The 12,803-nt window shown below is 42.6% G+C and overlaps 1 protein-coding gene across 4 annotated transcripts in view; it reads left to right on the top strand.

The window, feature by feature from the left end:
• SORBS2 (sorbin and SH3 domain containing 2) overlaps positions 1-12,566 on the top strand; it is an 88,463-nt gene extending 75,897 nt beyond the window's left edge. For all 4 annotated transcript variants that reach the window (XM_036250165.1, XM_036250162.1, XM_036250164.1 and 1 more), the window contains 3 exons: positions 2,224-2,273; positions 5,971-6,077; positions 10,491-12,566. In XM_036250165.1, the coding sequence (XP_036106058.1) occupies positions 2,224-2,273; positions 5,971-6,077; positions 10,491-10,552 (219 nt within the window). In that variant the 3' untranslated portion in view covers positions 10,553-12,566. The remainder of the gene's footprint in view (positions 1-2,223; positions 2,274-5,970; positions 6,078-10,490) is intronic.
• The last annotated feature ends 237 nt before the right edge of the window (positions 12,567-12,803 follow it).

Raw genomic sequence — 12,803 nt, 5'->3', positions numbered from 1 at the left:
CCTGGCTGCCCCATGTAAACGTCTAATACTCAACTTAAAAGTATTAGAATGATCTAAATATTTGTAAATAGGCGCCCCATTCTTAGAGCACAATGAAATATATTTTACAAAACGTTCCCTTCAGGCAAGAACAAATAATACTTATTTTTTGTAACTTCGTGACGCACTGGAAATGGTGCTGTGACTATTTCTGTGGCGGAACAAACAGCACCAACCCTGATATGTGATTTGAAATATGGTGGCTTAGATTTTGTCATAGCTACATTTTTATATACAGCGCGTTTGAGTGACTAACATGAGCAGGTTCGAAAGCATGTGGCTTGCATGTATAATCTTTGGCCAGAAATTTTACTCCTGGAAATGTGTTCTCGTGAATGGTTCAAAATAAGAAAATCGCTCTTTGTATAAAATGTTCATAGAATTGTTATTTAAGATAATGAAAAAAGGCTAGAACAATCTTAACTTCCAAACAGAAAGTAAAGTGGTTAAGAGAACTAAAGCATATCTATATACACATATGTGAGGGAGTATTACTTTGCACTGATTTAAAATGAAAAAGACTGGAAAACTTTTACAGAATATTAATAGCCATGAACATATCTTACTTCAGCATTAAAAATTATGTACATATGATTGGACAAGAAATGGAAGAAATGTACTAGCATATAGGCTTATACATGACTTATATTTGCCTCTTTTCATCTATTTAAATTTAAAAACATGTTAAGTGATCTTAAAATGGCTGAAAAAATGGCTGTCTTCATTTTTTAAATAGTATATTTTATCATTTTAATAATAGATGCATTGTTAACAATGTTATATTGATTTATAGGAGTAAATTGTACTCTCTTAAGTCAAACATGTGTCCAAACATTTTTATCCATTCTATAGCCTTAAGCTGACGGACTCCATGCACAGGCTGTTGAGTGAAATTTCTAAGACTACTGTTAACAAATACTTCCAATTAACAAAGTCAAAGTTTAAAGTTTTAGTGATGTAAGTACTTAGTCTTCTTAAGCTAGATAGATAGCTTAGAAGAAAAGAGAATGGAACAGGACTTCAGAAAGGGAGCGGGTAACGACTCAGACAGAAAGGAACCCCAGAGTTCCTCATCTAGCCTTGAATCAATGGGGTTTCTATGGACAATTTGTGGGGAAAATTACCCAGCCTATCAGTACCCGACCCATAACTCTAGGATCCAGGCATTGGCCTTGGCCCTGCTGTCTAAGGACATGGATCCGTCTAATTCAGTAGTCATCAGTCACTTTGATGACTGCCATGCAAACTCTGATTTACCTCATTTCACCATGTAGCCATCCTTTAGAAAAGAATGCCGTGGAAACATGTTGTGAAAATTATAACATTTCCCCCCTAAAAGGTAACATTTGGGTATAAACAACTTTGAGTTTACATTCAACAGACGTGTTAACTTTCATTCATTGCAATGTTGATGTGGATATGTGAGATGCTAAGGCTTGTCATTTCCAATATTATAAGTATCTATTACAGATACTGGTCTTGATGCTTAGTTTAAAAAGAAAGGAAACTCTCTTGAGAGTTCAGTGCACGGGAAATTTCTACCAATGTTTCTCTTCTAAGGTAAAATGTTACATGTTATCTGGGTATTGTTTGTTGCATTCTATTTAAAGTTCTCTGTTTTCTCTTTTTAAAAATGCATGAGAACAGAGAGTGTTCATTCAGATGTCGCATGGGCTGTCTGCCTATCGATATTTTCATCTGCACTGTATGTGAAATGTTGTCCGTGTAGCAAAACTACATCCGAATGAATGTGGATACTTTGCTGTTGGACTAAATGTAGTTTCTTTCTGGCTTGCTTGAGAAAACACTGAAGAATAAGGCTGTATGAAGGCGTCCAGACTTCCCGTTCTAGTAGTTTGGTGTCTATGTTCTTGGCATATTCCTGGCCTTTGAAAAATCAATGGGACTGAACCCTGACTTTTTCTTAAAACTTGAGCAGACTAGATTGTAGCTATGTTCTAAACATTTGCACCTTGGTTATTTTGAATTAATTTGAAGCACCCTTCAAAAATATTTTAATTATTAATCCTGCAAGAACCCTTTATTTGTTTTTTTGTTTCTTCCTCTTGGTTTTTTACAACAGGAAATATTAAATGTCGAAAAAAGTACCATGCCATTATCCAAATTATCTTTTACTTAGTACCAGTTTAAACATTGATTACATTGAAAATCATTTCATTTCAGCCACAGCGTCCTGTGTTTACTCATGAAAACATTCAAGGTGGGGGGGAACCGTAAGTATTCTTCTTATCTTCTAAATTCAAAACTAACCTTGACTCGCAAAATGGATGGCTGATGTACCCAAATAGAGGATGGTACAGGTAGGCAAGTGGACGAGGTCAAGGTCACTAACCTGAGATCTCCTGGAGCAACAGGGGTCACAATACTCTTCACCTTTCATAGCAGGGAGCAGCTAATTGTACAAAGAAACCTGTGGTCTCAGACAAGACCGATTTACGCACTAGAGAAGCCTTCCAAAGCTACAGCAGTGCCTACGATCGGTGACGCTGTCTCCCAATCTGTTCACTCACCGTGGAGATTCTAGGGTCCAGCTCTAAAGACACAGAAAATGTCCTAACATTGTGTTTGCACATAGTTAGGGAGCAGGAAACTGGAACAGTAGACCTAAAGTGATGAATTAGTGACATAATTTCAGAGTTACATCCCGAGAAGGGTCTTTGGAAATGGCAGTACCGAAAATGCACTGCCGTGCAGTTAATGCCTGTCCACACTTTCAAATTCCCTCTCCTTGCCGACGTGCGTCAAATCAACCTGAAGATGTCAGGCATTGTCTTTAAGACTCCTGTGTGGTGTGTTCTTCAGCTCCATGTTCGCCCATGAGAGAGGCTCAGGGGTGATCTACCTCCTATCGGCTCCTGCCTATGCTGTGAGTCAGGAGCCGATCCTGGAGGGTGAGATGTGGGCACATCTGAGCACACCCGTGACCTGCAGCCCACTGCGCGAGCAAGGCCGCAGGGCCTGGTGTGCGGCCTGGTGCCCCATCGCCACGCGGCCCCTCACCCGCACAGACCTGAAACTCGGCATGCTCTTCAGAAACCACCTTCCAGCCGAGACTGGCTCCCACCGAGTACAACCAGAAGGTCTTGTTAAGAAAAAGACTAGGGAACGAACATTCCAATTTTTGTTTAATTGGAAAAAATTTGAAGTATGGCCTGTAATTCTAAAGTTTCAGGTTGTCTTCTTATTGACGCAAACGACGATAGGATCACATCACACAAAAACACATTCCAGGGCTGTTTAGGTTTATTGTGTTACCAACAGATTATAGTAGTGGTTTTTAAGGGTTTTATGAAGTAATATTATGTTGCACTGTTTTATGTAAAATGAGTCAATATGTCCAGTTGTGGTCATTTGAGTGTTTATGAAACCAGCAAGCTCACAGGTGGGAGAAGGCATTTTTCCCAAGTCCTGCTTCGGACATTATAAAACACAATTAATAAACATTCTATTTCATTAATAAGCATAATAAAACATTCTCTATTGGACTACAACCCCAATTAGTAGGATAATGGGGTATCGTTTAAAAGTGTTCACTTAAAACATAGGTTTTGGATGAACACGGAGATAATACTTTATGTCACTACACTTCAGAATTATGGTGAAACAGAGAAAACGTTGAAGTCAGAGAATTGAAGTGTGGCCCAGCTTTTCCTGTTTTAAAACAAAGGTCGTTTTGAGTCATCCTGACCCCACCACCATCATTCCCCTCACCAACACGTCTTTCAAAACAGCGTTTTTATTGTCATTCGGCTGCATTTCCCACAGTGCAACACTGATTTTAAAGCCACATGAGGCTTCCCTGAAACTCCCCCACCCCTGCCCTTTTTCTGTGGTCTAACTAAACCAGAATGGTAAGTAAATTTTGACAGGCACCCTGGCTTTCGTCACACCAAAGTGAAGTCGAAGTTCATGCCAATTTTGGGTTTTTTTTTTTAGCTCTTGGGACCTTGAGGTTCCTCAAGCAGCTGGGATTTGTGGCCTTAAATAGGCCTGTCTCGTAAGTGCTTGGAGATGTGCCGGGGTGAAAATGGAGCCTGAACCGCTCAGTGGGACAGTCAGTGTTTCCCAAGGGGACTCGATGTATATGCCCTGAATTAGCAGCTGGGGAAGGAAGGACCGTCTCCCTCAGGTGCAAAATTGGAAAAAGAACTATGTTGCAGTCAACTTGCCCCATGGATATACAAAACATATCACCCCTTGACCTGAGGGGCCTCAAAGTCAAACCCTCAAAGCAAACAACTAAGTAACTCCTCTGACCAGAGCTGGCCACATGGCAAACCTCCACCTAAGTAATGCTGGTCTTCGACGCCTCTCTGGCTTTTTTGCCACTGTTCTGAGACTCTGGCCACCTTGCTCTGCCCTTCCCCATAATCGGAATCCTCTCTCACCAAAAGACCTCAGAAGCCCAATCTCAAAGAGTACAAGCGGCTGAACAGTTGTACTAAGAGGACGAAGTATTAACAGGGGCAGAAATCTCCAGGGTTGAAATGTCAGACTGGCCAGAGCCAGGGAAGATATATTTCTAGGAGGTATTAGGCTCCACGTCTTACCTACTCTTTCCCAGACACCCCCACTAAAGCCAACTGTATCCAGGTCCCCCCGATCTGAACAAGTTCACAGACAGACAGGAAAGCCAATGGAACATCTCCCTGATTTATGATGACGTTTGAGCCCACGTGATAGAGTGGTTTTGTTCCACCAATATATGACATTATGACTGAATGATGAAATTAGACACAAACTTAAAGTTGGCTTTTTAAAAATCCAAAATGCCCTGAAATGGGGTTCTTATTTTCTCACGTTGGCAGAATTACATGACTGTTACAAAAATGCAGAAACAAATTCATTGATTTTTTTTGAAACCCCCCTCCCAATGCTGATAATATTCTAGAAGCATGTAACGTTTTCATCTTAACAGCATAGCCAGTGCTTCCTGACCTCCTCAGATGCTAGAATTTGTCTTTGCTTTTTAAAATGCAGTCCATGTGAATATGCATTAAAATACAAGTTGTTTTATCACCAGAAATTCAATGTCTGAATTCGTTACTGATCAATGTCACCATAATATATGCCTCTAAAGAATTCAGACAGAAAAAGGAAAGTGTTAGCATTTTATCAGCAATTTTTTCTTATGTAAAGTTATTTCAAGAGAGAGTTTTTACATCAAAAATAATTTCTCCAGGACCTCGTAGGAAGGAACTTATGCCCATAATGTACCTGCTCTTTGAGGTGAGCTCCACAGTGACGGAGCGTAGACCACATCCACTTCACCTCCTAAGTGGATAACAGCAGGTTTTCAAATTCTAAATCCAAGAACACACTGACTCAAACTATGAAACCAAACTGCTTTAAAGAATTCTTCCTGGTGAAAAATAATAATCATGCTCTCTTTTATAGTAATCCCCCCGCAGTGATTTGGAAGACATGTGTCTGAGGCATTTGGTACAACTCTATTAAGAATCATTTGAAAATTCAGCTTGCAAACCACAATTCATTCTTTCTGATGATAGCTTAAACTGTCATTCCTTGTTTTTATACGGTTGAATAATGTACTCGGCACTTCTTTTATATTCTGTACCATTATTTGACGTCTGAAGGCTAGAGAGCGATGGCTGGCCAGTGAAATGTGGGTCTGACCTGTAAATGTTAAAATGTTTTAGTCCAACTCATGGGTGTTATAATCTTCCACGAATGTGCCTCAATGCGAGTTCTGAAATGCTAATAGAATGATTTAATTCCCACGAGAGTCCAAATATTTTCCTTTACATGTTTACCAAAGACGTATGCTACCTAACCATAATGTGATAATAAGGATAGAAATGTTAAAAGTAAAATTAATAGTGTATATCTTTTATAGTTTTGCAAAGGTGTAAATATTTTTAAAAAACACACCCATTTGTCCTGTTTAAGATTTCAGGCTCTGTATAACTATACCCCTAGGAATGAAGATGAGCTGGAGCTCAGAGAAGGTGACATCATCGATGTGATGGAAAAATGTGATGACGGATGGTTTGTGGGTAGGTGTACATTTCCTTTCAGGCCCATGTGGCCACTTTAAATGCGCTTGTGTTTGCTCCCTTGCGAGGCGGGAGGTGACATCGAGCTTTCGCTGAGTCCGTAATGTCTTTGGTCCTGCGTACGTCCCTGTGCTCTGTGCAACGCCAAGGCAACTGCACTTCTGATACCAGTCAGTAGCGGCTGCTCAGGTGGCTGCGGCTTTCTGCTCAACTGGGAGGAGAAAACTATCAATAGCACCAACCAGGAAAGACTGGGATTTCAAGAACAACAACAAAAATGTCCCCTAGGTAAGAAATATGACCACTCCGTTCAGTGGAGAGTGTGAGTTGTCAGTGTGAGGGTCAGTGTGAGGGAACACGGTCCAGTGCACAACTCGCCCACATCCGCGGTCTGCGTAGCCACCCTAACAGTCCGCTGATCACCTTAGCCCTGGTCTGCGGAGAAAGCAGAGACGTTCCCTTCTCAGCGCTGAAGGAACAATCTCATGCTTACATCTTGAGAGCAGATAGCATCATACCCCGGGACACACAGGAAGGGGTCAGAAAGGAACAAAGGCACGGGAGGATGGACCAGGCAACAGGTGAGGGTTTGAGGACTTTCTCTGGACAGGCGTCCGTAAGGAAATAATAGAAGAACCACAGCCACGCTGCAGCCACAAGCCTGTGCTCGGTTCCTATGGATTCACCACGTGGAATAGAAGTGACAGGGCTTACCTCCCCGGGGACAAGGAACATCAGTCGTCACACCAGACGCGAAGTCCCAGGGCGCGCGTGAGCAGTGGAACTGTGCAGACCTGCTCACCGGTGAGCTGGAGACCCTGAGGATGAAGGGGGCGCACCAGCTTTTACAAAACGGTGCAAAGGCAGCATGTTCTTGGAAACCAAAGGCGAGTTTTCCTTCAGCAGAGACTTAGAGGCGGCCTTCAAGAGACAACGCCACAGTCTGAAGCGGTGACTCCGATTGCTGACAGTCTCCAGCCCTCCAGGCGGCGGCTGCAACACCCGCCTTTAGGAGCCGCCATGCAGAGGCTTCAGGTCAGCAGGCCAGCCAGGTAACCGGTCTCGCCTCCTCCACAACCACATCAAAATGACAACTGAACTGCAGAACCACCATCATTCAGAACCGCCTGACATCGAGCTGAATGGAAGTCCTACAACTACGGAATTAAAGCAGCAGCCACACTGAGATAGATGTAGGAGGGCGGAGGGGATGGGTTGGTCCCACAACCACGTGTGGTGGATAAAAATCAGGAGGGTAATCTCAGCTGGGAAGGTCCTCCCTGAGGAATGAGGGGTCCCCGTCCCACACCAGGCACTCAGCTCAGGGTCCCAGTGCCAGGAAGAGAATCCCCATGATTCTGGCTGGAAAACCAGTGGGAACTGAGGCTGAGGGAGGCTGGGGCTACAGGAGTCCCAGGCAGCTCCTCAAAGGGCCCGTGCACAGACTCACTCAGACTCACTCCCTCCAGGCTCCAGTGTGCCGGAGATATATGGAGAAAGAACTGAGTTGTTTGACATTGGGACGAGGGCTGGAGAGGAGGGTTTCTCCGGGACAGAGGTGCTGGCAGAGGCCGTTGTTCCTTTGGTGAGCCCTTCCCTGGGGGCAGACAGCCACCATACCTGGGACTCCAGCAACCTGGCTCACACTGGTGGCCCCGCCCTGGTGACTCCCTGAGGCCCCGCCCCACCCAACTTTCAGGCCCACCCAAGCTGTTCCCCGTGGCTGACCATAGGATTGGCCTGTCTTGGATCCTGCTTCAGATTTTCCTAAATTATCTCAAACAAGCATCATCTGGTCTCAGTGAGCCCCATACTTCTTGTTAAGTGGCCCCAGACCTGGCACTAGAAGCAGCCAGCCTTGGTTCACACTTGGCTTTTCCTGGGCACCTCCAAGCCCAGCACAAGAACAGCCGTCTGCAGATCACTTTGTAGCCTATGCTGGGTGGCCCCAGGTAGAACACAGGCAGTGGCTGACCTGGCCCCAGAGCCAGCACACCCAGTGGACAGCTCCAGACCACATCGAAGCACCACCACCCAACCACCTCCACAAGTGACACACTGAAGGAGTGGACTCAGTGGGTACCAGAGCCCTGAAAGTAAGTCTTGCTCTGTGTGGTGGGCCCCTGCACAGCTGATCCTCCAAGGTGGTCAGTGATTAGTGGGCACAGCCAGTCCTTGTAGCTGATCAGCCTCTCATTAGTGTACCAACAGCAATCAAGACTCAATTACAATAGAAGGGTGTAAAGTTCACACGAGGGGTGCACCTTGAGGGCCCAGCTGGGAGACCAGGGAGTCTGTGCCATTGGACCCTTCAGGACAACCCACTACAATAGGCCACCCTAGGAAGCCCAGGAGACATAGCAACTCTACCTAATACGTAGAAACAAACACAGGGAGGCAACCAAAATGAGGAGACAAAGAAACAGGTCCCCAATGAAAGAACAGAACACAACTCCAGGAAAAGAACTAAATGAAATGGAGATAAGCAACCTAACAGATGCAGAGTTCTAAACACTGCTTATAAGGATGTTCAATGAACTTAGTAAGGATGTTCAAGAACCTCAATGAACTTAGTGAGGGCTTCAAGAGCATAAAGAAGGACCAGTCAGAAATGAAGGGGGCACTAACTGAAATAAAGAATAATTTACGCAGATTCAATAATAGAGTAGGTAAAGCCAAGAAGCAAACCATCGATTTGGAATATAAGGAAGCAAAAAACACCCAATCAGAACAGCAAAAAAAAAAAAAAAAAAAGAATTCAAAAAAGGAGGATAGTGTAAGGAACCTCTGGGACAATGTCAAGCCTGCCAACATTCACATCATGGGGGTGCCAGAAGGAGAAGAGAGAGAACAAGAAATTGAAAACCTATTTGAAACAATAATGACAGAAAACTTTCCTAACTTGGTGAAGAAAACAGATATACAAGTCCAGGGAACACAGAGAGTCCCAAACAAGATGAACCCAAGAGGCCCACATCATAATCAAAATGCCAAAGGTTCGAGACAAAGAGAATCTTCAAAGCAGCAAGAGAAAAGCAGTTAGCTACCTACAAGGGAGCTCCCTAAGACTCGCAGCTGATTTCTCAAAAGCAACTTTGCAGGTCAGAAGGAAGTGGCAAGAAATATCCAGAGTGATAAAAAGCAAGACCCTATAACCAAGATTACTTATCCTGCAAAGCTGTCATTTAGAATCGATGGACATATAAAGAGTTTTCCAAACAAGAAAAGCTAAAGGAGTTTATCACCACCAAACCAGTATTATATGAAATGTTGAAGGGTCTTCTTGAAGAAAAAGATAAAAAATATGAACAAACAAAATGGCAATAAATACATATCTATCGACAATTGAATCTATAAACAAAATGAACAAACAGAACAGAAACATTCTCACAGATAGAGAACATTTTGTTGGTTGCCAGATGGGAAGGGGGTGGGGTAATGGGTAAAAAAGGTGAAGGAATTAAGAAGTACAAATTGGTTGTTAGAATGACAAACCTCAAAGGGAAGGGGGATGAGGGTGTGGGAAGAAATAAACCAAAGAACATACATGCATAACCAATGGACACAGACAACAGTGTGGGGAAAGGCAGGAGGGGGGCAGGAGCGAGGAAGAGGGGGTCAGTAGGGGAAAAAGGAGGATCATCTGTAATACTTTCAACAATGAAGATAAGTTTAAAAAAAAAAAGAAACCAAAGATGATCATAACAATGGCCATCTGTGCATTTGATTTTACTCACAGTAGAAATTGTGCCCAATACTAGAACCCCATCCACAAATAGTGGTTTATCATTTTTTCCTTTAGTGACTTTGTAAATTGTTCACATTCTCTACATTTTATTTTGGAGGCTGGCAGTGCTATTTGTAAACGAACCATATGGCATTCAGCATGATCTTCCAGGAGACCATAAAGCCAGAGAGTGACAGTGTCCCCTAGTGCCTTAAAGTGACACCTGCTTTGAGGCGTGACAGACTTCCGGATCAGTGAACTAACCTGGCTGTTTCGCGCCACACTATCACACTGCCAGCCTCGTCCTTATTTAGAAGATCATACCCAAAAATGTCACTCTCCAAATGCTCTTCCTGTTCCATTCCTCACTCTTGTCTAGCAGCTTTGGTGTTGAAGTCCCACTAATTAGACTTAAAAATCCAGCTCACAGCAGGATTGTCTCCCTTCGGAGTGAGAGGCTGAGCTTTTCTGTGCAGCCTGGTGTGAGGGAAGAAAGCGTTGACTCCTTGGCACGAACGCACAGTCAGCACAGATAAGACAGCTGTACTTCTAAGGTCTCCAAGTGCATCCTCCAAACCCTGGCTTGCTCACTCTGCGAAGCCCTGCTCGCTCAGTTTCCAAGTCCACGTGTATGAACTGACGTTTCCTTGTGATCATCCCCTTTCATGTGTTGCTTCTGTTCACAGGAACCTCAAGAAGAACCAAATTCTTTGGTACTTTCCCGGGAAACTATGTCAAGAGGCTGTGAACCGCCCTCCCCCATTGATGCTGCATTTCAGCACATCTGCCGTCACCTGCCTGAAAGGTGCCACCCGCCGCAGGCCTCCCGCTGTCATGCCTTATGGTTTCCAGTAGAAGTCACCCCACCACCAGCTCCACCCGCCACCGAACCAGCAGCAAAGTAACTGCCAGGGCCCCAGGGAGGTTGGCAGGCTTGTTCCACGGTGACAGTGCACATTCCTGCTTCTGCTCTGAACTGCAAAGTCTGTGTGTTGGGATCAGAAAGAAAACCGCTCTCCTCTAGAAAGGCTTAACTACTTGAGGCAAAAAATGCAAGTGTCTCAAGGAGGCTCCCCGGTCCACTTTGGAAGATGCCTCTCCCCTCAGGCAACCAGAAGATGGTTGATCACTAATGAACCGTGGTGTGCATTTCCACACTCTTAGCTTGGCAGTGTATTTTCCTTTCACAAGTTTGCCTAGTGTCCTCGTTTACACAATATGACAACTGTACTTCAGCTATCGTTTGCCTGCACTTATATGTTGTAATATGCACAGTGATCACAAAACCCACAGCAGGAGCGGGGAAGTTCATTCGGATGAGTGTGATTTTTGTTCATTGAATGTGAGTTTTCAAATAGCAGCCTTTTCCTGCAATTCTTTTGTACTTTTTAGAAGTGCAAACAGTAAGTGAATAAGAGCTTTTGGTAATAATCATGAGACTATAAGCAGTTTAGCTAGACTACAAATAAAAAAAAATATTGTGTTGTAAAGTTGCATTGCTATTTTATATTAAAATGTAATAATCAGCATCATAAACAAGGAGCTCTTAGTGTTTTATTTATCTGATAAAATTTAAATAAAAGCAGTGTTAGTGAGAGGTGCAAAAAGTTATTCTAACATAGACACTTGAAAGTATCCGTAAGCAATATTCATAGTTAAGATTTCACTGTGTGTGCACATATACATTTGCGATTGTATGAGAACAGGCAATCCATATGATATGCTGTACGTTTTATGGAAATGTAAAAGAAGCCCACACATTATTTTATAGAAAAAGAGTACTTTAGAAGCATCACAGGTATTAAGGCTGGTTTTAGCAAGGATTAGGATCAGTACAATTATTTTTACTATGATAACTATTTTTCTTCTATGGAACTCAGAATCCTGGCTACATTTGAGGACAGGAGTATGTTGAGCCTGATTTTCCTGGTGTGTGTAAAATATTTCCTCGAAATACATTAGGCACTTTTTAGAAGCAATGTTAAATCACTCAGGTTCAATTTTCTGCCCTGAAGTAGAAATTTACAAAATGATATTGGGACCTGAAAGATTTAATGTGGTTCAGTGCCAGAATCACACACCCCTGAGAATTAGCTTTGTATTTCTTATGACTTTGCCTAAGAACTATTCATATTTGGATCTTGAGCACCTTATAGATAAAACTTTTTATGGCATTTCTTCTGTGGACAGTGATTGATCTTTTCACGATGTACGTAGACTCTAGAATTTTGTACAGATGTTTGCTCTTTTTTTTTTTGTACAGACTATTTAGCTGTTGAGAAAACAAGGGAATTTCCTAACTTGGTCTTTATCCTTCACTGAAACTAAGCTGAAGATTATTCTTTACATATCCCACAGATCATAAGCACGCCTTGATAGTGTGATTCTGTAAGATAGCATCCGTGCAAAAGTTTATGAGCTTAAAAGATCTAAGCAATCAAATGGAAACGTACGTAAATACCGAGCACAGAGGAATGTCAATAGGAAGAAAGTAAAGAGACATCTGTGAGCAGCCTGGCTTGGTTGCTGTCAAGTTCACTACCAGCTTTATACTTTAAAGGCTTTGGGTTTAAAATGAGGTCACCTGCATGCAGCTTTGCTGATAAATGAAATTATCTCCCATGCCATTTATGGGGAAAAACTTCAATATCTGTTGCCTGTCATATTTAAGAAAAAATACTGTTTCTACTCCCTGTATCTGCTTTTAAAAGAAAAAAATATTCATACCTGGCTTGCAGGTAATTGACTTTGAATTCTTACAAGCAAAGGTCATTGTGTTTTTCTTGAATAGACATCTTAATAAATTTTGCTTGGAATTATACTTTAGTCTTTCTTCTTGACATTTATCCTCAAGTGAATTGTGTATTTCATCCCAATTTGTTAGATAAACCACTTGCTCTGTATTCTCTAGACATACCAATGGAGAAAATAATGTATCTGCAACAGCTCAGAGAAGAAATACTTTTTTTTCCTTTATTGATTTTAGAGAGAGAAGAAGG

This window comes from Molossus molossus, unplaced genomic scaffold (assembly GCF_014108415.1).
Source record: "Molossus molossus isolate mMolMol1 unplaced genomic scaffold, mMolMol1.p scaffold_m16_p_9, whole genome shotgun sequence".
NCBI classification, from domain to species: domain Eukaryota; kingdom Metazoa; phylum Chordata; class Mammalia; order Chiroptera; family Molossidae; genus Molossus; species Molossus molossus.
Note: the sequence above shows the minus strand (reverse complement) of the source record. Positions and strands in the feature narration are given on the sequence as shown.